A 25,888-nucleotide genomic window follows, 5' to 3' on the forward strand; every position below is an offset into this window, starting at 1 on the left:
AAAGAAACTCTAGTATTTTGGGTTGTCATTCATTTTTTCGCTATTCCTTATAAGTGGTGAATTATTTCAACAATAATTGAGTCCATACAATAGAAATTGAAGCACATCATGCAAAAATGGGTCTTATGTCATATGCTACCATCGTAGCCTCAGACTAGCCCCCACAAATGATATTGTTGCTGCTGCACAGAGCAGATGACGTGTTATTTTGTTAGCAACATATCACAATTTTACATACACACCATATCACGTATAACCAAACACTCTTGCTAAGCATGAATCAACATTTTGACTCAAATGGCTTTATCCATACTCTAATTGCCACCTTTGGATTGCCTTTCTTCGTTGTCCCCTTGTAAATTTTGAGAACTTTAACTCGTTGAAAAAAGGGAGAGTCCGAGTTTTTATCAGCATCAGCATGCAAAATGTCAATATGCTCTCCTTCATTAATCTGAAACAGAAGACAACAAATGACGCAAACCGTAGTCATTCATGCATTTATAAATGAAGTAAAAAACAAGCGATATTGGTACATTTTTACTTATGGTCCCCTGTGATCTTGACCTATGATTCCTCAATTTAAAAATCATTATGGGTCATAATTCCTCAAGACTATCCAGCATGCTGTATATGATCCCAATTCTAAAGATATTTAGTGAAAGCAATTTTGACTTTCCATGCAAGTAGCATTGATCTTTGACCTGTTGACCTAAAAATTAAAAGGCATATTTCTTTCAACCCAAGTATCCAGCATAGCAATGTGAAGGATCCCAGGTAATAGCTTTTTCTAGATATTGTTCCGAAATCAATTTCAGGATACAAGCCAGTATGACATTGGCATTTGACCTGATGACCCCATACTTAATAAGCATCTTCCTTTCAAGAAAGAAACCAATAAACAAATTTGCATCATTTGTTTAAGTGATAACTAAATATTGTGAGAAAACAAATATCCTTTTACAAACCTGTCTGACATTGACCTGTTGACTTAAAAATTATTTCGCCCAATTTTACTAAAATACATCTAAAGATTACTGTAGGTAAAAGCATTTTCAAGGTATCATGTAGAAAACAATAACTTGATATAGGGTCATATGACTTTGAGCTCATAATTAAATTGCGTCCTTTTTTCTGCCCATGTAACCATTTTGCATGACAGCCTTCGCAAATTATAGTGCCAAAACCATCATTTGTTTCAAGGACATATGACCAAGACTTTTGAACCAGTTACCTCAAAATCAATAGCATCTGTAATCCATGTGAGCTAACCACCACAGCAATTAGCATGATCAAAGGTCAAAGCATTCTTAAGATACTGTGCTAAACAAATTTACTGTAACAAGGCTCTGTGACCTTTGCCTCTTACCAGTTAACCTAAACTTTGCTGGGCATCTTACTTTCCTACCAACTACCGTTATTCTTATTTGCATTGTTGTATGTAAAAGCATTATATACATGTATGTATGGAATGAATGTTGCAAGGGTTTTGCTGTCTGTTGTCAATTTGATTACCAACCAATATATAACCACCTCTCCTCTTTGAAGAGGCGCTTATTTAGACACAGGTCACATTTATTTTTCAATGAAGTGTCATTCAAATTGGCAGTGTAAGTAATGAGCATGCAGTTATTCTGAAAACTTCATCTTTCTCAATTTAAAACATCATTCTTGTAATTAAATGTGTAAATAAATAAGGTTTGTATAACTTGTAACAAAATTAAACATACAACAAAGTAAAAATATACTATAAGTTGTATCAAATTCTTTACAGTCACATGTAAGTTGTTAAAAATGCATTTACATTTACACATGCCTATGTTATTTTATAAGCATTAAACTTGAAAAATCACATATTGCTAAATTGGTAAGGATCGCTAAGATTATCTAGATAGATTGCTGAAACCAATTTCATGCTACAAGCCCCAGTGATCTGACCTGATGACCTAAATTTTAAGAGACACCATTCGTTCCACCCTCTGTAACCAATTTAGATGAGCGTAGATCAAAGCATCTTAATATTATTTGCTTCAAGCTCATGTGACCTTAACCTTTAACTTTTTGACCCCAATATCATAATGAGTGTTCTGTTCCTGCCTTGTAATGCATGATCAAAGCATTATGAAATAAAAGTGCCTGTTCAAAGACTGTCACCATGTGACCTTGACTCTTGACCATGTAACTTTAAAAAAAAGGCTTCTTCCCGTTCTCAGAAGTAACCACTAAACCAATCTTCATGATCTTAGGACAAGGTATTCTAAAGCTATCTTGCAGCAACTAATTAAATGTGACAATCCCCTGTAATCTTGACCTTCAACCGGTTCAAATAAAAATCCATAGGGATTTTCCTTGCTTCTAATGTACCATATCGTACAATGTTGCATAATCAGAACGTTCTGAAAATATAGCGTGGAAACGCAATGTTCAACCTACTGACCTAAACCAAATGCCTGACAGACGAATGAAAAGCAATATGGAAACATAATCAGAGATCTGCGTGTTTTTCAGCCAAATGAAAGGGTATGTTATACCAGGGAAGCTACGAAACATGAATAGAAAATTTACAATAATACATCACCTTGGTTGCTTTTTTGAGCAATGTCTTGCCTTTATAGAGAAACTTGCTGCTATAAAATAATTGTTCCACTTCCCTGAAACAGACAATACAGGCATACACTAAAATAAGAATATTCGTATGAACATGTTCTACTTGATCTTGATAAAAGAAAAATCAATCTAAAATAAGAATATTCTTATGAACATGTTCTACTTGATCTACATTGTGTAAATAAAAATAAAATTAATCTAAAATAAGAATATTCTTATGAACATGTTCAACTTGATCTTAATAAAAGAAAAATCAATCTAAAATAAGAATATTCTTATGAACATGTTCTACTTGATCTTAATAAAAGAAAAATCAATCTAAAATAAGAATATTCTTATGAACATGTTCTACTTGATCTTGATAAAAGAAAAATCAATCTAAAATAAGAATATTCTTATGAACATGTTCTACTTGATCTTAATAAAAGAAAAATCAATCTAAAATAAGAATATTCTTATGAACATGTTCAACTTGATCTTAATAAAAGAAAAATCAATCCATTTTATGGTTGATTGAAATTCAAGTCTAAATACTTGCATAACAATACATATATCAGTACTTCTGACAGACAGCACAAAAATTCAAAATATATGAGTCACGTTCTGAGAAAACTGGGCTTAATGCATGTGCGTAAAGTGTCGTACCAGATTAGCCTGTGCAGTCTGCACAGGCTAATCAGGGACGACACTTTACGCTTTTACAGTATTTTTAGTTTCAAGGAAGTCCCTTCTTACCGAAAATCTTGTTTAGGCAGAAAGTGTCGTCCCTGATTAGCCTGTGCGTACTGCACAGGCTAATCTGGGATGACACTTTACGCACATGCATTAAGCCCAGTTTTCTCAGAACAAGGCTCATATATTTATCAATTACTTGTTTGTGTAGTTGAGTCCTTTCTGTATCAATTTGTCTGCACGAGTGCTGTTTATGAGTCTAGTCCTGTATCCTGAAGGAACATTAGGATCATTCTCTGGAATATCCTTCAGGTCTTCAAGAGATGGCTCATCTTCTACATCCATCTCATCATCAGAATCTTCTTGCTGACCCTGCAAAACAGGGCTTAATCAGTGTTGCAAGGAATAAAGGAGTCTTTTGTTACAGTTGACTTGTACTACGATTTTTTGTGAACACATATTTGACCTCTAGCAAAAATGTTGCACTTAACCTAACATGTTCTCAAGGTTTCATGATTATGTCATGTCTGGATATTCACTTATCCGAGTGTTCATATATAAGAAGTCAATTTTACTCTCATCTTTTGTCCTGATACTTTTTATTTAAGCCAGTTTATAAATTGGCTTATTCTTGACTGACACTTCATCAGGAAAGCTGAGACTATTTTCTCAATTCTTCAAATTGTCCTCTAACTGGATTGCACTGGTGATTTTCATGTGACGTTTAACAGAAGCTGCATTTATGTTTTGTGTGAAATCATTATTGCAGTCAATAACGATGAGATGCTTGGACATTATGAGACAATGACATTATATTAACTGCAAGACACCATATTCCTATAAGATTAAGCACTGTCTTCATGATGAGAATAGATAAAAATGTTTTGGTGTGTTTAAACTTTATTTAATTAATCAAATAGCTAATCCAGTGTTTTGTTGTTTGTGAATAGACATCTGAAATTTTTCTTCTGGAGGACAAGTATATTAACTAGTTTCGTTGCAGAAACCACTGAGTTTAGAGGTGATTATATATGATATACAACTTACCAGACATAAGGCCAGTCCACTGCATCATCATGTTTCTCATATTGCAGAATCAATAATTTGAAATACATGTTCACATAAAATAGTGTTTTATATACACTGTGAGTTCTAAAGACTGAGTATTCTAATAAAAAAAGAATGTATGCATTATACATTTTGTGTATTTACAGAAGTGAAATAACCATGTTGACTGAAAAAAAAATCAAAAGTACATTAATCATTCGAAATTGGTTTTAAATAATAAAGCATTTTTGCTTTTCCTTGATAATTTGGAAATTATGTAGAATATAACTTTAGGCGTTATGTTTCACCAAATAACAGAAATGGCTATCTGTCGCAGTGGTAGAGAGTTGGCTTTTAAATACATTAAAGATTTTTCAGTAAGCAGTGTTTTTTGTTTTCAAAATGGGAATGGTATCCGTCCCCATTCCCAATGGAAAAAAGTATACATTTTTCTCAAATGGGACTTAAAAATTCCCATTGAATGTTTAAAAAAAAGTAATTTTTTTAGAACAGTTTGCTAAAATCCCATGCAGCTTTAAAGGGACTGTCAACCCTGACGACGAAGAAAAGAAGAGTTGTAAAATACCGTATTTTTTTACAATAATTAGTTTATATTGATTACAATATCATGACTGGTAAATTACATTACTTGAAAAAAGCTGTTAAGTTTTCATATTTTCAGTATAATGGGTAATAAATTTTACTGGGTATGTCTACCAGGTAACTACCAGTTAACTATTAATAACGCCAGTAGATTGATCATCATCGTCACGTGGTAAACCCAGGAATGCAAATTGTGCATGTGTAGTAAATAGTATAATATATTTTATATATAAAATGATCAATCTACTTGCTTTATTTATAGTGTGTATCTCGTTAAGTTACCTATTTTTGCAATGTCCTTTTGATTTCACATTGCAAAATTTTATTATCGAATATACCCGGTACTGAAAATATGAACTTATTTCAAGTAATGTTATATACCAGTCATGATATTTTAATCAATATAAACTAATAATTGTAAAAAATACGGTATTTTACAACTCTTCTTTTCTTCGTGGTCGTGGTTGACAGTCCCTTTAAAAGTAACACTCTATTAAAGTAAATATTTAAAACACTTAAATTCTGATTTTTGAAGCATTTGTAAGCAAAAAAGAAACACTAATTTCCCAATTTTGATCAAAACGCCATGAATTTTCCCAATCCAAAGAGACCCGGCCTCATTCTCAAAATAGTGAAAAAACACACAGGCACTTGAAAAAATTTTTTTTGGTCATTATGATATATATAAGGACCAAAAAATAAATTTCAAGTACCTGTGGGTAAACATGTCTTATATCTTTTCTCATAAATACAATAATCTGCGAACAAGGCCCTTTTAAATTAAGTGACATTAAGTAAGACCATCTGTGTACCATGTTTTTATTTTTCACAGAAGCAGCGTGGAAATGTTTGTAAAGCTCACAATGCATAGGTCCAACAATTAGCTGTTCACATTTGTTCGAGCTTTCTTGATTTGGCTTAAACATGATTGTTCTCTTTATGGCGGCGTCTGTTCTTCTGCACAAAAAGTTCCTCTCCTTAAATACGGAGAAAACACTGTATGTAAATTTGTGAAATTGAAATGTGCGGATGCATTTGTTCACTGGTAATTTTTTTCCTAAAGCACTCATGTTTGCAACAAGGCCTGTAACTTGTGTAAGTGTTTCAGACCGAAATTTTCGTTTTCGACCAGCTCCCGTTTTAATAATCTTAAAATCGTATTATATTGTATTAGATATTATTTGACACATTTAAATCATTACTCTTACCAATATCTTTATTTTGTTATTGATTATAAGTTTAGATAGACGAAATTGTACAGATTTATCTGTAAATCCGCTTGAGATGTTTTCGTACTTTTCAAAACCTAATCTATTGCTAGCTTTGCATGACTTCCCGCCATCAATCAAATCGAGAAAAGAGACTCGGCTGTTGTGATCAAGTATGGCTGGCATTGACTCATCGATCCACTCGCAAAAACTAGAAGGAGAAACTTCTTCGACTTCTTCATTTTCAAACCTTGAACTAGTGATTTTCCAATGTGTGAAATGCAATTCAATCATTGGAGACTCGATGTCATGGGTAGCCGCCACAAAGTCACTTCGTTCAATAACTCTTGCAAGTAATGTCTGGTGAAGGTGTTGCATTATGTTTCATTTACAAGGGCACTTGAAGAACAATTTATTAGATGAATTATCAATGCAAACAAGTTATCAATTGAAAAATTCCACTTTTGGTTTCAAAATAGTTGTGCTCATAGCAGTATGTCTGATCCAATGTAATTGTTAGTCTGTGAGTGTGGTGTTAGTGTTTGCCTCTTTTCCTGTATATTCATCCACTTGAGACATAAACAGATTACACTGTAACTCCAACATTACCCAGATTACGGGGTCCACGCCACAGCGTTATAAGCAGACAGCGTTATAAGTTTTGAACTCGTTTATTGCAGGGGGCTATAAAACAGTATAGCCTATAATATAGGTCCTGTTCATTGCCATGCAGTTTTGTCATTCGTCAATACATTCATATAAACTGAATCATAACGATTACAGTATACATACCACTTTTCTAATGTGCACATTTATCTGATAATACAATAAAATTACAACCAGATAATCCAATAAAATTACAACCAGATTTACGAAAAAATAAAAGTTATAAAATACCGTATTTTTTTACAATGATTAGTTCAGGTTTTATGTTGATCGCTGCTCATCAGTAACTAAGGGTTGGAAATGAAGCCTTTAAAACTAAGGGACTACAAATGCGTCAAAATAGGTTTCTAGGTGGTAAAGGGTTAAAAAACTGCATCAACATGCGTTTTGAGTATGAGTTTCGATAATATAGAGGCCATTCAACAGAAAATTGACATAAATTGTGAACATAATTAATTGAAAAAAATAGCAGACAATGTCTGATTTAGCATTTAAATTCCCGGGTATGTTTTAGTATATGTTCCGTACCCAGGGTACATGTAAGTATAATAAAAAGTACCCGGAGTACATTTAAGTAGTACCTGAGCTGACAATGACCAATCGAGCCTAAGTAACTTTCTGTAATTACACCTGTAAAATCCTATACAAAGTCATAAGGTCTGGAAATACACTTTCACATTTACGCATTCATGAATTTATTACATTTGGTAATGTGAATGCATTGTACTTCAGGAGACGTTAATCGTTGTTGTTTTTTTTCAGTCAAAATCGGGTCTGGTCATTGGCCCCATTCACAATGGAAAAGTTGTGTTCATTTCAAATGGGATCAAATAAAAAAGGGAAGGTTTCCAAAATTTAAATAATAAAAAAACACTTTTTTTTAAAGATCTCAATATTTTGTTCAACTCCCATCCATAGAAGTTCAACCTTAGTAAATATAATACTGAAAACACTTGTATTCTCAATTTTGAAGCATTTTTTAGCAAAACAACAACAACAACATTCTAACATTCTAATTTTCCAATTTTAGTCAAATTCTGCAAATCGTCCCAATCCAAAGGCACCATTCCCTAATTGGTGAAAAACACGCATGAGGTCCTTTCCAGGCTCTGAAAGCGTTCTCCGCGACCAGAGGCCCTTTCAGCTATTCAGTCATTACAAGTTCTTTTTTTTTGCCAACTTGGTTAGTGTCACATTTATATTCATGCCCCCCTTCGAAGAAGAGGGGGTATATTGTTTTGCACATGTCGGTCGGTCGGTCCGTCCACCAGATGGTTTCCGGATGATAACTCAAGAACGCTTAGGCCTAGGATCATGAAACTTCATAGGTACGTAACATTGATCATGACTTGCAGATGACCCCTATTGATTTTCAGGTCACTAGGTCAAGGACACAGTGACTCAAAATAGTAAAATGGTTTCTGGATGATAACTCAAGAATGCTTACAGTACACTCCACGCGTTTTCCCCCAAAAACGCGCTCCCTCCGCAGGTTTTTTTCTGCTAGCGAGTGTTCACGCGGCGTTGAAAGGGCGAGGTGAACTCGATAAAACGCTCGGCGTTACGCTGCGTTCGCTAATTCTTGCGGCGTGTATTACTTTAGCCTAGTCGGTAAATGCAGACAATTTCCGTTCTTATCAGTGACCGCCGCGCAACGCCGCGTTAGCAGTGTGCTACTGGGCATGCCAAATAATAAAAACATTGTTATAATAAATTGTTTAAATACTGTAGTACATGTATAAAAAAGATAATTGTATAAAAAATTAATACGTATAAAAATTATGTTTTTTAATTCACAGGTACGTCTACAATATGAATGAATATAAGACATTTGACAAATTAATATTTAAATCATAACACATATAACACAAGAATAAATGTTCCGTAAAATTTCCAAATGAGAATAATAATTAGTTATCCAAAACACACTACGATTTTTAATGTTAACACGACGTTTACAAATGCTTCCAGTATACAGTCATGTATATTTCCCGACAAAAGCGCGCAAAAATTATGCTGCAATGAACAAGGTATACTCCTGCAAAGCATGTGTGTATTGATTGTTTTGATACAAACTTTATAGCGCAGAGAACATTGAATTTTGTTGATTTCGGTTAAAAGTTTCTTTGGTATTTTTAACAAAATTATATCGCCAATAAGTTGATATTTCCTCCAAAATAATTTCAAATCATACACGCCGAATCTTTATCGTTACGGTATTTTAGTAGAGTAATTATTTTAACAGTAATTGTATTGTAAACTGATTAAAGATGACATCTGGGCGGAACTGGATTTTAAGTGTTTGACGTTATGAAAACACGCAAAGCTTGTCTACTGACCTATTGTGTAGACTGCTGTCTGCGGTGTTTTGACAAAAGGGATTAACATGTGTGAATGTCACTCTGCCGATTTGGTCCATAATTACTGGTAAACATTGTTTTGAATGTCGACGCAACAAGAATACAACTGTGAATATTAAATGCAACTATCAACTCAATAGTTACCACCTTCTTTTAGCAATCAATGGAATAACCTAACTTCAAAGAGAAAATAAATGCATTAGCGAGCAGAGAATTGACTTTGTTCCGACAATTAAAACCATTCCTTATGCATTCGTTGAACGTGTTTACTTGAGTAAGTTATGCCTTTAGACAGGAAGCGGCTTTCTTTGATTACGTCAAACTGTCAATTCACACAGATTTGCGAGATTTTTAGGGTCCTTGGTCATTTGTTTACATGTACAGTATAGAAAATCACCTGCTAACATGAAAACTTTGGATTAAATTATCAAAATAAAAACAATGTTGCAAACTGTGTAAATCAACGAGTTTTCTATACAACAACAACAACTACTTCTACAACCACGTTGGGATCGATCTATCTTGGTTGTTTTTTTTTAATTGTAAATATATACTACATGTACATGTATGTACTTGTAATAAATGTAATTTTATTTGAAAATCAGGAAGACAAACAAAATTAAATTGATCGTTATCTCGTAAAATGCGGAGTTTCCCCTGCGTTGCCAACTGCCGAGGGCCGCCGCGTCGGCTTATCAGTTTTGCCGATCAGTTAACCGCCGCGTCCAAAATCATGCAAACGCCGCGTCTGGCGGGATTTTCTTAATCTCCCTCCAGGTCAATCACCGCGGAGTATGGAGGAAAATTGGGGAAAACGCGTGGAGTGTACTGTACGCCTAGGATCATGAAACTTCATAGGTACATTGATCATGACTGGCAGATGACCCCTATTGATTTTCAGGTCACTAGGTCAAAGGTCAAGGTCACAGTGACTCAAAATAGTAAAATGATTTCCGGATGATAATTCAGGAATGCTTACGCCTAGGATCATAAAACTTCATAGGTACATTGATCATGACTGGCAGATGACCCCTATTGATTTTCAGGTCACTAGGTCAAAGGTCAAGGTCACAGTGACTCGAAACAGTAAAATGGTATACTGATGATAACTCAAGAATGCTTATGCCTAGTTTGAGGGTTGTTTACTTTTGAGATGAAATTATATTAATGTTTATGTGTTTCCTTTACATGAAATAAGCCAACAGTTATCATAAATTATAATGTTTTTTCTTTTTTATGTATCAAGCTCCATATAACAATAACTTTTAAGTATTAGTCAGGGCAAACATGCATTTAATACATGATATAATTTAAGGTGCCACTAAGTGTGTTGGTGTGAAGCAGACATTACAAGTTGGAGAATCAGGTGTAGACCATGGAAGGTAATTATGTTCATACCATACATGCAGCGTTTTCATTAGGAGGCGGCCGGCGGCCGATTTGACCGCCTCAAATGTTATTTGGGCCGGTTCAAATTCGAGAAAAAAAATCTTAAAAAATCGGCAAATGTTCACGCAGATGCAAGATATTTAGTATTCATTTATTAACTGTCTGAAACGGAAGTAAACAACCGTAACCGATATATGTTAACTGCTTTCTCATTGGTCGCTTTGTTATAATTGTCTTATCGCGAAGCGAATAACATGAGTGTACGACTTTGATTAAAGGTCACGAACTGACAATGTCAACATGTCTAAAAAAGAAAAAGAAATGACTTTTTCTTTTGTGTTTCGAGTAAGACTGATAGTTAGCTGTTGAAGTTATTTTGTTAAAGTTTTTTTAACGTTTATCATTATCCGGCACCTCCGGATAAATGCACTTTCCTGTTACATTTCGGTTTTATTTTCGAAAATTTTTGTTGATGGTTCAGATCATGCCGAAGTTTGGTTTCTCCACGGAGTTTTGAGCCTCCGAACAGTAAGTGGATTTATTTATTACCACATTTTACAGAAGAGTGAGTCTTTCATTAGGAAACTCTCGAGCCCCAAACTATCCTGATATCGTCATGATTAAGGTTGGAGTTTGCCTAGGCACAATGCCTAAAATGCTAAATATATTGAATTGGCACTGCAATGTTTAGCTTTGTCCAAATTTGTATTGGAAAACAATTGACCAAAAGAAGCTTTCTCGGCAACATATTTAAATCCTAAGATTGCCTCAGCTTGGGCAACCTATGCGCGATTTTGTTGTAATTTCTGCATTGCCAAACTGCCAAATTTTTCTTTAAATTGGTATGCTAGGAGAATCTATGCCCAAATTTTATGCATCTTTTCCAGGGGGCCTCTGACAAAATTTTAAGGTCATCCATGATCTTGAACAGTGTCTTCTATATTTAATGGGCCATTTATACTGTTCTTTGAAAAAAATAAAGTTCAAAAGTAAAATTTTATCTAAATTGAAGTTCTAAAGTAAAATTCAATCTGAAAAAACATGCTACATTCCCATATTGATTATTTGACTATTTAAGTCCTGAAGCCAAGCAGCCTATCAAGTCAGCAGTCAAGCAGTGGCTAGACAAGAAGGAGCGGCGGAAGATTCCCCCGAAGCAGCCAAGGGCCTCAGCATCAGCACCAGTTCTTACACTTGTGGATGCTAGGGTCCAAACCGATGCTACTGAGGGGAATAATGAGCTGAGCATCATTAAGACAGCTGTCGATATAGCCATACGAAAACTTAACCTGGCATCAAAGGAATATGACCCAGAATCAGATAGTGGATCATCGGATGATGATTTTTGTAGCAACTAGATTAGAATCACACCAAACTCTGTTTTATTTTGGAAAATTAATTATTAAAAGTGGAATTGGTGTTCCATGTTTTAATGTTTTTTTTATACATAAACATGTATATCTGTTTTTATCAAAATCTTGATAATTGCAGAGTTGATGTAAACTGAGGACTTTATTTTTCCTTTACCATTGACATAATATCCTCTATTTTAACTGAGCAAAATTATGTACATTATGAGCCCAAAATCGCTCAGAGGCCACGATTCGGCACCTTTATTTAAAGAAAATTCAGGGGGAGCGAACCCCCCAAGCAACTAGCACCTTCGATGCTCGCACAAGTTGGCCTCCTCAAATAACTGAAAAGCCTGCTACAAAATATCCTAATGAAAACGCTGTACATGTATGTTTTTGTCTAATATACCGGTAAGAATGAATGACCAAATCCATTTACGTTAATTGCATTGTCCAAACCTACATGTATCACCTTAATGATTTTTCTGCAAACTATTTAAACCCAATGCAGCAGTTTTAGTTTAAACCTATTTGTTTTAGCTCGATTGCATCGAAAGCCTAAGGCTTATATAAACGCTCTCGAGTCCGTTTCCTGGGCCTAGAACCAGTACTTGTTGTCTTTTGGGGAGATCTAAAGAACGCTCCCATGGTGGGGATCGAACCCGTGACCTCCCGGTCGCTAGGCGGACACCATATCCATTACACAACGGCGACCTATAAGCAGCAGTTTTAGCGAAGAACAGTCTCAATAACAATATTTCTTGCTGTTATAACTTATACAAAATAATTCTTTGAGAAAATATTTACTAAATATACTCAAGTTTTACATAAATAATTATTGTATACATTTTTTTAACCAATTTGATTTTGCAACAATTTCCCCTTTCTAACTTGACATCTCATCTTATGACAAACAATCTTCTTATTCAAGAATGAATGGTAACACAATTCTCTAGTCTGGATTTTTACCTTTATGAGCAGACAAATAGGATTTCTCTGTTGTTTTCAATGGTTTAAACCATAATTAGAATTGCACTATTGTTAAACTAAACGTTGATATTTATTCTATAATATGGCACTGGTAATAATGCCATGATTTAAAAAAAAAGATAGGTTGTGCATTTTAAGATCAGAAGATATAACTGGTAAATTGGTAATCCACTTGTAAGATATCCAGATATGTATTGTAACACTGTGTTTGTCTTTCTAATGATTGGCACAATAAAATCAAGTTTAGTCAAATTCTGTGGTACATTTCTACAAGTTCAGTCCAAACATGCACAGCAAAAAAACACCCTTACTAATATTCTACAAACTTCACATATGAAGGTTCTGTATTTTGTTATTAGTGTGTAATACCATATGGAGTTTAGATGTATTCGTCTATCTTGTGTGTATTATTTTTTAGCATATTTCATATTGTGAAGTGTATTTCAGCAATTTCCACATGGTGTACTGTATGGGGTGTGAGACAGTGTTAGGGAAGAAGTATGTGGCATCAACCCCAGAGCTGGATCATCTCCGTGGAGGATTCACATTCTATGTGGAAAAACTAAACAGGTTAGCATGGCTCACTCTGCCAACTAAACTGGTTAGCATGGCTCACTCTGCCAACTAACAGGTTAGCATGGCTCACTTTGCCATCTGCAAACTAAATAGGTGAGAATGGTTCACTTTGCCATCTGCAACTAAACAGGTTAACATGGCTCACTCAACTAGTGTGGCTCACTCTGCCATCTACCAACTTAACAGGTTAGTATGGCTCACTCTGCCATCTACCACTTTAACAGGTTAGCATGGCTCACTCTGCCATCTGCAACTAAACAGGTAAGCATCAGGGCTCGAAATTAACTTTTTTTTCTACTTGCAAAACATTGCGAGCAGCTTTAATACCCACTCGCAAAATCAAAAACAGTCTCGCAAATTTTGCAGGAAACATAAAAAAGGTTTGGACATTAATTTAGTACTATTAAAACAAAATAAAAAGTACTTAACATACACATTTTATTTCTGCAATCATACAAAGATATCAGTTCCTTGGACTATAAGGGTATTGTTTTCAAATATAAGTGTGTCGTGTTCAATCAGAAAACAAAGTTTAAGTGTCAGTTTGGGATATTTTTAATGGGTTTTCAAATATTGAAAAAAATCAGCTATGATATCGTGTGTTGAGTGCGACGTCACCAAAATACAAATCGACTGTTAACTTTGTTTTATCTTTCGTATTTTTATTTCCGTCTGTAGGCAAAAAGAAACTAATTATGTTTGGCTTCGACGACATGTCTTTTCAAGTTCAATAACTGTTTCACGTTCTTTGTACCAATACTATCCGCGTATCTGTACTATAAGTATAGCAGTCTACATACATGGTGCGCGCTTCCGCATACAGGTATTCAGACGTTCTATAAATTGACCTACGGTTTAGCGTTCATGACGTCGAGTGCATTTATATTACTAGTTTTTTTCCCACTATTTCTTTACTCGCACAAAAATACTAGTGACTTAAAACTTAACTCGCAATCAGTATTTTTCACTCGCATTTTGCGAATGTGCGAGTGTTAATTTCGAGCCCTGAAGCATGGCTCAATCAACTAGCATGGCTCACTCTGCCATCTACCAACTTTACAGGTTAGCATGGCTCATTCTGCCATCTTCCAACTTAACAGGTTAGCAACGCTTACTCTGCTATTTGCTAAATTAACCAATGGCCACAAATCCGCAAATTTGGCATAGACATTTCCATGTAGATGAATATATATCTATATTAAGCCCCATAAAATATTGCAAAGGACTATAATTCTGACATAATACAGTACATTTGACTGGTGACATGGGCTTTGGGTGAAGACATACCGATTATTAGTGAAGGTTTTGAAACAAAAACAAGTTCAGACGCTTTCACTTTCTATAAGCTTTCAACCTGTCAGTTTGTAGACTGGTTCATATTAATTTTTAAATCAAATAAACTGTACATTTATTGTGTTATTCACTTGCCTGTATCATTGTGCAATTAAGGGAAACAGCTGAAATATATTATTATTCATGGCTTTATTACTGAATTAGTCCCAATTCCATTTCATGAGACTTGGGCCTTTTCGGAGTATAGTGGGGGACATATTGTTTTTGCCCTGTCTGTTGGTTTGTGTGTTTGTTTGCTCCAACTTTAAACATTTTGCCATAACTTTTGCAATATTGAAGATAGCAAATTCATATTTGGCATGCATGTGTATCTCTAGAGCTGCACATTTTGAGTGGTGAAAGGTCAAGGTCATCCTTCAAGGTCAAATATATAGCTTCAAAGCGGCGCAGAAGGGGACATAGTGTTTCTGACAAACACATATCTTGTTAGTAAAGAAATAACCAGGTATTCATTGTTTTGCTGTGCACACAAGTTAAACATTAAGTGAACTGACAGTTTATGGCAAATGTTTTAACGTAAAATTTGTAACAAAATTAGATGGGATACCCCTCTTTAACCCACACCATATAAGCCTGTCATCACTTCATTAACTCATGGGGTTAACCCTTGATATTAATGTCTTTTGTGCCTTAGTTAGTTCAATACTTAAACCCATTGGTAATAATTTTTTTTGGTATCTTAAATTTGTAGATCGATCTACCCGCAAAATCAAGGAAACGTAATGTCACACAAAAAATAATGATTTGCATTATTATAATAAATAATAAAATAAGTATTAAGTATATAATTGAAAAGTATTAAGTATATAATTGAAAAAGTATTAAGTATATAATTGAACACGTTTCTAGCTATGAAGTTCTTTTAAAAGATTCAATAATTCCAAAGTATATAATGAATATATTTCCAGCTATGAGGTTGGCAGTACTGCAGTCCCTGGGTCTACAGGTAGAGACCTGACCAACAAGGCACTGGATGAGCGAATACAGAAGGTGAGAATGTTGCTAACCATAAACTTGGCATGCAGGGAGTTCTAGTGGGTGTTTGCAGAGATATAAATAAGAAGGAGCCCGTGCGCCATTGGTGCCTAATATTTTGGGCTGGGACCCAAGACTTTCTGTGAAAAAGTCTGTGACCTCTATACAAAAGGTGCATAAAAATCAAGTCTTGGCTACTGTGGTTGAGATGTTGATTAATAGTCCTGTTTTTTTTATTTCCTGGTCTGTGTTTGGTCTGTTACTGTGCTATGGATTGAGGAATTCTAGATTGCATAATTTCCATTTTTATCCCCCGCCAGAGGCGGAGGGATATTGTTTTGGCGTTGTCCGTCCGGCTGTCCATCCGTCCGGCACTTTTGTGTCCGGAGCCATATCTTGGAAGTTTTTTGGTGGATTTCATTTAAACTTGGTATAAGTATATATATGCATAAGAGGATGATGCACGCCAAATGGCATTGTACACCATCTGTTAAAAACAGACTTATGGCCCTTTGTATCTTGAAAAAATGCTTTTTACTATAGGCACTTTTGTGTCCGGAGCCATAACTTGGAAGCGCTTTGGCATATTTCATTTAAACTTGGTATGAGTATATATATGCATAAGAGGATGATGCACGCCAAATGGCATTGTACACCATCTGTTAAAAACAGCCTTCCTTTGTCTTAGTTTTGTGTTATTGTCTTCCGTCCGTCCAACTATCATTATGTTCATCTGTCCAATTTGCACCCATCCTCAAACAAAGCATATGTTGCGGAGGATACCTTGGGCCTTTCAGGCCCTCTTGTTGTATAAATGTCTTTCATAAGTCAATTGTGTTTTTCACCATATAAAAGCTGCTCAGTTGCCTGTAGCCAAACTTAATAGAACTGGAATTCTTTAAGATCTCTATAAAAGTTAACATATGAAGAATGTACTTTCATGGTTTGAAAGAATCTATATCCTTTTAGATTCCAGTTTTGTGTTTTTACCTTCAACATGCAAAAAAAAGTGATTTTGTTTACAAATATACATTTTTTTTATTAGTTTCTGCATCTAACATTTTCTATAAAAAAAAATTGTGGACGTTTGGGTTTGTCTCTTCTATTTCTGTGTTTGCGCATTGTTTTCTTTGACATTGGAGGTGATTTTATTGTTGTAAACAAAAGCAATTCTTACTGTATTTGTCAAGTGCACATTTAGTTCAATGTCCTCTATCTGGTGAACAATTGTTGATCAATATTATCCAAGCAGTATGTATACTTTTTTAAACATATTTAAGGAAACTTGTTTTCTCTTTTTGAGCTAACCTTAACAAATAGTGCTCTGACATGTATAAAAAAAAGAGTGTATTGAATATGTTTAAACAAGTGAAATAATGCTTTTGACTAAGAAATATGTTTAACTCTACCAAGTTTGTTCAAATCATGCATGCACTTGTGGTGAAACTGGCATGGCCCTTGGGGTCACTTGTTACCCTTGTATTTGAATTTGGTCCTGCTCTTCTACCAATTTTGTTCAAATCTTGTCCTTGGGTTAAACATTGGTCCTGTTGAGAGCTACTTATCTGCATATTTGTATGTAGTGAAAACTTTAAGTATCTTTTCCTCAAAAGTGACAAGGAACAGAGCTTTGATTTTTGGAATCATATGGTGGTTCTCTATCAAATTTGTTCAAATTATGCTGATGAGGTAAAAATTGGCTCTTCCCTGTAGGAAACCCGTTTCCCTTCTGTGTATATAGTCTAAACTATAAAAATATATTTTCTTCTAAAACCGCATGGCACATGCTTGGTATTTAGCATGTAAACTTGTATGGTGGTCCTCTATTAAGTTTGTTAAAATCATGTCATTGGGATCAAAGCTACCTTGGGGGGATTACTTGTTTCCATTATAAGTATAAAGCAAAGACCAAAAAGAAAATATCCAAATAAAACGCAAGCCAAAGATGTTTGGTATTTGGCATGTAAAATCAAATTTTGGTCTCCTACTAAGTTTTTACAAGCATACCACCTGGATTAAAATTTGCCAGACCCTGAGGGAACTTGTTTAATTTGTGTAAATGCTTGGTTTGAAAATATTTGTGGGCTTTTGAAAAACAACGCTACCAGGAGAATGTAAATGTCTTTATACGGCTATAGTGAAACACTGTGAGCACTTTGGAAGTTGCACATTTTGTCCAATCATCATGAAACTTGCTCAGATCAATTTGATCTAATGATATCTCAGGCAAGTTCGAAAATTGTTTTGGAAACATCATAAAAGCTGCTCAAAACAGTTAAGTTCCCTGAAGTGTCAGATGTGCGACCTAGGGCCTGTGGCCCTCTTGTTTCTATGACTGACCAATCATTTGGCAAAATGACAAAGTTAAAGTCAAATAAGAAGTAGTAGTTAACAACTGTTAGGATTTATCTGTATGTTTTTATGGAGTAAGTGTATCTTCATTCAAAATCGTTTGTTAAGAGTCTTACACCAATGGGTTTCCATGCCATATTTATTAAACTCGTCCAATGTTGTCAAATATATACTATTTTGAAATTAAAATCCAGTAAAATAAAACACTTAAAATCTGGGATATATACTTGCATCCATATTTGTTGACCCAGTCCATGTTAGAGAAACTCGAGAGACGTTTAAAGGAGATCGAAATCTGGGATATATACTTGCATCCATATTTTTGCAGACTCAGTCCATGCTAGAGAATCTCGAGAGACGTTTAAAGGAGATCGAAGCCCTAGTGTTGTCTCCGTCAAAGCGTAAAAGTCAGCTTCCCTGCAGAACAAGCCAGGAAAACGCGCTTTCAGAATGCGTAGAAACTGACAGTGTATCTTCCACAGACGTTGGTGCCCATTCCGATGGTGGAATGATTCAGTCTGATGCAGGCTTGCGCAACTATGCAGGCTATTCAAGGGCAGTCACTCTTCAGGACTCGAAGAATTCAGCTGCCATGCTGACCTCAGATTCTGAGGATTCAAGTAAACGATTCAAGAGAAAGCGAATGGCTTGACATTTGCTCTGTTTTCTGAAACTGTTGATAATGTTTTAATGCCCAAGAAAGGTGTTCAGAGGCATACAGGGATACTGTTGATAAAGTTTATAGTTGTCTTTTGAAACTGTTAATACTTTTTATTCCCCAGGAGGGATTTCATAGGGATATGTTAATCCCCTCTGTCTAGCTTTTTGTTATGAGTATAACTTAAGTGTACAAGCACCATAAATCTTTAATATGGACATAATTGGCGTCCCCGCACGCCAATAAATTAATTTTCCCGTGCAAGAATTACCCTATTTCAATTGAATAAATTGATTATGTTCATAAAAATAATTTAGCGATCTTTTGTGTGTTTCTTAATATTTTGACATCAAGTAAAGAAACAGGTATCTTTAGAGATTTCAAAAGTATAGATTAGCAAAGTCCAGGTGGTTGATTGGGCGGACAGAAGGTGGTAAACAATGTATGTGAAAGTGTTGAACTGTTATTTAAACTTTGCATTTTGGACATATTTTCTTTATAAGTTCTTGGCCAATTTTAATACTAGTTGACACAAATGTTCCTTGGATTTACTTTTACCAAATATTAGCCTATTATTGCATAAACTCTATCTATAATGCCCTGTGGCGGGGTGCAGAAACTTTGCAAAAGGAGGGCTTGAACGGGCGAAATCGTGTATTAACAATGCAATTCACGTGCCATTCAAGCTCTGTTATGTGTTTTTCATATCCATAATCTGGTCCACGCGCAGTTACTTCCCTTCTCCAGCCTTCGACGGCTTTCCAAGCATAAATGGGGAACTGAATAAGCACCAGTTTCTTCATGCATGCAGGGATAATGACTATTTCAATCCTCTTTTCAAGTTATACCATCTGCACTCTCTTGACAACAGCTTTATTTTATTGGCAACGTCAATGAACTTAAGGTTATTTACTCAACACTTTCAAAAGACTATGCTGTAAATGTAAGTGTTGATGTACCTTCAACGTTCCTACTGTAAATTCCAAAATAATTCCTCATTTCTTACTTTGCGTGGCTGCATTTCAACTTTGCATTAATCCACTGTTTAAACACATTTTAAATTGAAAACTGCCTATCCGAAGGTAAAGCCTCATCATTTCGGATGATGACTGAGTGAGGCATATGTAAAACACAACCTTGAACTGTAGTGAAATAATCAAATTATTTTGTCGATGTCGAATGAACAAAACATATTGTTTTCACTGTTATTTAAAATTATTTTTGTATGTGTGATTTGTTTATGAAATAATAGCGAAAATACACATTTTCTCGGACATGATCATCTGCGGGCGCTCTCAAAATCCGTTCCAGGAACGGATTTTTCGAGCGCCCGCAGATGATCATACCCTCGAAAACGTATATTATCCCTATATTGTTCCTTTATACTGCACGATATGCTTGCCATAGCTAAAAAAAGAAATGTCTTTGACAACTTTTTTCTAAACCTATGATTAGATGTTTTATATAATTTCACACCCGTGTTTATTCAGTGGTCCTCTGCCAAAACTATTTTAAAAGTTTTGCTTTATTGCACACATTTGTCATTTGAGCTAATTATACAAATTATTTCAAGTTGTGTATATTTTACATATTGTTTAAAGTTTTTGGCCTATCTTCATGAAAGATACACACATGTTCGTTGGAGGGTCCTTCAGAAAGCTTGTGCACATGGTTGAACATTAACAAAATAGAAATACATACTAATCATGAACCCTCATTGGGATCATAAAAAATCCGGATATAACACTGCATTTTCTTTTTATTTATCAAAATGCATATTTGGGGGCATTCTTCACTAACAGAAATAACACGTGTTCATAACTGGTATCTTTTAATCATGTTTGTTGATATTTCAGTGTTAATTTTTTTTCTTTCCAGGCGATGATGTTGCACATGGTATCTTTATTATCATAATTAATATGTCAAAAAATTCAAGGCAATTACAAAAGTTTTATTTGATTGATTAAAGTAATAAAATAATTGTTACAATTACTGTGTTTGCTTGGATTGGCCAGACTGACACTTAAATTGTTGACATTTTTGGGCTGCTCAAGAAGAAAATAACAGCAGATATAGCATGGTGCGTAACAATGTAATTATTGATACTCATTCATTAAATCTGTATACAATTGATTTGTCTTTAGATCTAATCAATAGTTTGAGCCAAAGTATTATAAGTGCCATACATTTTCCTATTGTGCGTCATGTTGCAAAATTGTTGTTGTACAGCTTACGACAGCAAACTCACCAATGATTCTGATCCATAGATGCCATGAAATGTTTAACTGATTTTTGTTACGCTAGTATTTACGGAGTACCTTCATTTCATATCTTCAGAAATTTGGAAAAAAAAACATCTATAAAAATAATTTAGTGTTGATATCAGTCATGTTATTGAATCAATTACAACAGTGCCAACACTGTTTGCCTTATAAATCATTTTATCATTTATAACTTGGACAACACCGTTCGCCCAAGCAATAATTGGATCATTTACAACAGCGGCAACAGTGAACACGGTTTATCTTAGCAATCGTTGGATCATTTATAAGTGTGATTAAAGTGCCGAAAATGTTCATTTTAGCAATAATTGGATCATATGTAAGCGCCAACACTGTCTGCCTTAGAAATAATTGCATCATTTATAACAGTGCCAACTCTGTTTGCCTAATCAATCCTTTACCTTAGCAACCGTTGGATTATTTATAACAGTATAGAAGAACAGAACAGAAATTTAATGATGATTTGTACATTGTCAAGTCTTAACCATTTGATACTTTACTAGACTACATGTATCAAAAGGTCATGTTAAATGGATGTGATCACAAAGTAATGTATATAGTATTTAACGTTATATGATTGGTTTGGAACTATCGCATTATTACAAAATATTATGGTGACGGAACAATCAGCTATTATTTTTTATACATTTATAGGAAATGAACAAACATGGACAGTGGATTATCTTAAGCATAAAATGTTTTATGGTATTTATTATTAAAATAAATACATTTGTGCATAGATTAAATATGGCATCAATCATTGACAGACATGTCTATTTCACATCAGTATAAAAATTTATTTTTGGGTGTGTTGGAAATAGCACATATAACAAATACCACATCAATCATTATGCTAATAATAATTAAACACTTATATATTACAAGTGAAAACAAAATCATACATTTCCATTTCAAATAAGTGTAATTGCAGGTTACAGAACTGCATAATGAGGATTATATACTCCAAAAACCAACCAACAGTCAAATAAACAAACAAACCGGCGGAACTTATCATTTCATCTGGTATCCTGAACAAAATTCAATCTAGACTTCCTTATCAACAGTGATTTGAATCCGTTGTAGAGGAAGCCCATACCTGTAGAGCTCCTTACAGAAAACCTTTATATAATAGTCAAAGAAGTCAAAGTATATTTCATGCTTAGCTTTTTTGCATAAAAATCTTTTACGCGCATAAATTTAGATGAAATGATTAATATCAGCAGATAATTGGAATGTTATCACAGTTGTATGAACTATCACAGCAAACTGAGAAGACTTAAAGCCAAGGACATGAGATATCACAGTTTGTATATACCGGTATTAGTAAGGTTCTGGGAAAACTTCGCTTAATTCTTGCGCGTAAAGTGGCCTTCAAGATACTGTAAGCCTGTGGAGTCCACACAGACAAAGCAGAGACAAAACTTATCATTTCTACTGTGATTAACCCTTTCAGTGCGGGAACCGAATTTTGAAGGCCTTTGCAAACAGTTTGGATCCAGATGAGACGCCACAGAACGTGGCGTCTCATCAGGATCCAAACTGTTTGCTATTCTGATAATATTCTTTGAAAAAAAATCAAAGAAAATGCTAATTTTAGAAATTTAGCAGACAACATTTTAGCAGACGACAAATTTCCCAGCATGCAAGGGGTTAAAGGAAGTGTCTTAGCAATAATATAGTTATAACTGCACATGCTTATCTGGGACGACACTTCACGCACATGCATTAAATCCCATTTTCCCAGAGAGAGGTTCGTATGCCTGTGCTGGTCAGTAGATGGTCCATGTGACCTGCTTCATGGGAGATGACCTTGACATGGTGAGGTCCTCAAGGGCCTGACGGCTTTGCTCTGGAAAACATGGTACAAACACCGGTCTAGAGGCAGTGACAGGAATACATCCAGGTAGTATAATGCTGGCAGTAATGGACAATGTGTTGATGATTTACCGATAAACTTGTTATCAGAAGGTTCAAGTAAATTAATGGCATTCAAAAATAATTTTAATAAATTGTTGTTATTGCCCAATAAATAAAACTTAAGACAACAGAACAACTTGGCTGTCTATTTGCTGATCAACAGAGACAAACATTTCTAATTTTCATTTCTAACACGATCTGACTGACTAAGGCTTAATTTGTGCAATTATGTTTTCCCAGCACCCATTCATATTCCTGCTTTTGATCATGTGTAATGCTGTTACCATAAAAGAATATTTATTATACACATGTGAAAGATTTCAAATTCCATCAAAGGGCTATTTACTAGCATATGAGCCGTGTAATTCGCATGACAGTCTCATATAGCTATGAACAGCTTTATTATATCAATACTGTAAAGGTAGCCCATCTGAATGGCCAAAATTGTCCAACCTGGCCTACAAACAAATCCTTCTGTTACCTGTGATGTTCCTGCAGCCATGGAACAGGAAAATGTCAATCTGTGGACAGAACTGCAGCACTGCCTCAACCGCATCATCTGTCACCCGTTCACAGCCACTGATATCCAGTTCCTAAAAAGTATGTCACTGTACAATTCCCAGTCCTTTCAGTCAAGACTAAATGTACATAACGGGCACAGGTCTAAAAAAATTACGTTTTGGTTTTGGAGGGCTGGTATTTTTGTATAACTTTTTCTTATGTCCACATTTTGATAAGTCGCTCACCTGAGATAACAAGATATTATTGGGACAAATCTTTTGACCAAGTTTCAGGAAGATCGGAAAATAAATGTGGCCTCTAGAGTGTTAACAAGGTTTTACTATAGCCATATAAGGAAAAATGCCCCGCCCCCTGGCAGCCATGTTTTTCAACCAACCAGCATCATTTTTTAACTCTTCCAAGATATTATCGCGATGAATCTTCTGACCAAGTTTCATGAAAATCGGACAGTAAATGTGGCCTCTAGAGTGTTAACAAGATTTTACTAAAGCCATACAAGGAAAAATGCCCCGCCCCTTGAAAGCCATTTTTTTCAAGCAAATAAGCATAATTCTTTTCGATCTCATCCAACATATCATTGAGACCAATCTTCTGACCAAATTTCATGAAGATTGGACAATAAATGTGGCCTCTAGAGTGCTAACAAGGTTTTACTATAGCCATATAAGGAAAAATGCCCCCCCCCCCCCTGGTGGCCATGTTTTTAAAGCAACCAAAACCATTTTCGAACTCATCCAAGATATCATTGGGACAAATCTTCTGACCACGTTTCATGATGATCGGAAAATAAATGTGACCTCTAGAGTGTTAACAAGGTTTTACTATAGACATTTAAAGGAAAATAGCCCCGCCCCGAGGTGGCCATATTTTTCAACCAACCGACCTCATTTTTTAACTCGTCCAAGATATTATTGGGATGAATTTTCTGACTGAGTTTCATGAAGATCGGACTATAAATGTTGCCTCTAGAGTGTTAACAAGATTTTACTATAGCCTTATATAGCCATATAAGCAAAAATGCCCCGCCCCTTGGCGGAAATGTTTTTCAAGCAAACATAACCATTTTCGAACTCATCCAAGATATCATTAAAACAAATCTGACCTTATTTCATCAAGATTGGACAATAAATGTGGCCTCTAGAGTGTTAACAAGGTTTAACTATAGCCATATAAGGAACAAGAGCACCGCCTTGCGGGTGCAGACCGCTCATCTATTTTCTTTTTAAAAGTGAAGGGACTCTCATTTTCAATCACAAAGGAGGGAGGGGTGGAGCGAAGAGGGGTGTATAGTGTGGGGGCGCGGACATTTATTACATTATCTTCCAAACATGCGGAAAAAAAATGCAAAAAAAAAAAATTCGGAGGGGGAGGGGGGGGGTTCTTGGGTGCGATGGTTGGACGGTATTTCAAACATAAAATAATAAAAATAAATATTTGTGTTTTTTAACCGTTTCAAAAAAACAAAAATTTGGGGGGGGGGGGGGGGTATAGTGTGAGGGTGTGGTGGTCATTTGTGAGATGATTTAAAAAAAAATATATAATAGGGGGGGGGGGAATTCGGGGGGTGGGAGGAGGGGGGGGAGTATTCTTGGGTGCGATGGTTGGGCGGTATTTTAAACATAAAATAATAAAAATAAATATTTGTGTTTTTTTAACGTTTCAAAAAAAAAAAAATGGGGGGGGGGTGGGGTGGGGTGGGGTATAGTATAGTGTGAGGGTGTGGTGGTCATTTGTGAGATGATCTTAAAAAAAAAAAAAAAAAGGGGGGGGGAATTCGGGGGTGGGGTGTGGGAGGGGGGGGGGGTGGGGGGGTATTCTTGGGTGGGATGGTTCAATGGTATTTCAAACATTAAATAATAAAAATAAATATTTGTGTTTTTTAACCGTTTCAAAAAAAAAAATTGGGTGGGGTGGGGTGGGTGGGGTATAGTATAGTGTGAGGGTGTGGTGGTCATTTGTGAGATGATCTTAAAAAAATAAAAATAATAAAATTAGGGGGGGGGAATTCGGGGGGGGGGGGGTGGTATTCTTGGGTGCGATGGTTGGACGGTATTTCAAACATAAAATAATAAAAATAAATATTTGTTTTTTTTTAACCGTTTAAAAAAAACAATTTGGGGGGGGGGTGGGTGGGGGTGGGGTATAGAATAGTGTGAGGGTGTGGTGGTCATTTGTGAGATGATCTTAAAAAAAAAAAAAAAAATTAATTAAGGGGGGGGGGGGGGGTGATTCGGGTGGGGAGGGGGGAGGGCACGGGGGATGGTTTGGGTGGAGTCTATTGTGGTATGTCAGGTAAGAGTAGTTTTGTCAAAGTATCAATCAAATCTAATCATAAATAAAGAAGTTATGGCATTTTTAGCAA

The 25,888-nt window shown here is 35.3% G+C and overlaps 3 protein-coding genes across 4 annotated transcripts in view; 1 reads left to right on the top strand and 2 right to left on the bottom strand.

The window, feature by feature from the left end:
• Positions 1 to 6,246, bottom strand: LOC127853183 (uncharacterized). The gene is made up of 4 exons (XM_052387444.1): positions 6,135 to 6,246; positions 3,476 to 3,648; positions 2,576 to 2,648; positions 1 to 451 (listed from the first exon to the last, which is right to left on the bottom strand). The coding sequence occupies exons 2-4, from the start codon at positions 3,619 to 3,621 to the stop codon at positions 281 to 283; spliced, it is 390 nt and encodes a 129-aa protein (XP_052243404.1). The 5' UTR covers positions 3,622 to 3,648; positions 6,135 to 6,246; the 3' UTR covers positions 1 to 280.
• On the top strand, positions 6,239 to 20,794 carry LOC127853182 (protein Mis18-alpha-like). Of its 2 annotated transcripts, none has more exons than XM_052387442.1 (5): positions 6,239 to 6,487; positions 10,476 to 10,542; positions 13,339 to 13,461; positions 15,729 to 15,810; positions 18,476 to 20,794. In XM_052387442.1, exons 1-5 carry the CDS (start codon positions 6,310 to 6,312, stop codon positions 18,797 to 18,799), a joined length of 774 nt encoding a protein of 257 aa, XP_052243402.1. In that variant the 5' UTR covers positions 6,239 to 6,309; the 3' UTR covers positions 18,800 to 20,794. The 2 variants fall into 2 exon arrangements, with proteins under 2 accessions (XP_052243402.1, XP_052243403.1); XM_052387443.1 differs by having other exon boundaries at positions 6,239 to 6,483.
• Positions 20,624 to 25,888, bottom strand: part of LOC127853181 (protein AMN1 homolog) — a 15,226-nt gene continuing 9,961 nt past the window's right edge. Inside the window, exons 6-7 of the mRNA XM_052387441.1 lie at positions 23,486 to 23,597; positions 20,624 to 22,936 (exon numbers count right to left, since the gene is read on the bottom strand). Of these exons, the coding sequence (XP_052243401.1) occupies positions 22,857 to 22,936; positions 23,486 to 23,597 (192 nt within the window). The 3' untranslated portion in view covers positions 20,624 to 22,856. The remainder of the gene's footprint in view (positions 22,937 to 23,485; positions 23,598 to 25,888) is intronic.

This window comes from Dreissena polymorpha, chromosome 12 (genome assembly GCF_020536995.1).
Source record: "Dreissena polymorpha isolate Duluth1 chromosome 12, UMN_Dpol_1.0, whole genome shotgun sequence".
NCBI lineage: Eukaryota > Metazoa > Mollusca > Bivalvia > Myida > Dreissenidae > Dreissena > Dreissena polymorpha.

Bases quoted from the DNA above. Each gene is read 5' to 3' on its own strand.
- LOC127853183 (XM_052387444.1), bottom strand. From the start codon at position 3,621: ATGGATGTAGAAGATGAGCCATCTCTTGAAGACCTGAAGGATATTCCA. The intron at 2,649-3,475 runs GTAATTGATAAA...TGTCTGTTTCAG, and splicing joins GGACTCAACTACACAAACAA to GGAAGTGGAACAATTATTTT. The intron at 452-2,575 runs GTGATGTATTAT...CTTCTGTTTCAG, and splicing joins TGCTCAAAAAAGCAACCAAG to ATTAATGAAGGAGAGCATAT.
- LOC127853182 (XM_052387442.1), top strand. From the start codon at position 6,310: ATGGCTGGCATTGACTCATCGATCCACTCGCAAAAACTAGAAGGAGAA. The intron at 10,543-13,338 runs GTAATTATGTTC...AGTGTATTTCAG, and splicing joins TCAGGTGTAGACCATGGAAG to CAATTTCCACATGGTGTACT. The intron at 13,462-15,728 runs GTTAGCATGGCT...ATATATTTCCAG, and splicing joins TATGTGGAAAAACTAAACAG to CTATGAGGTTGGCAGTACTG.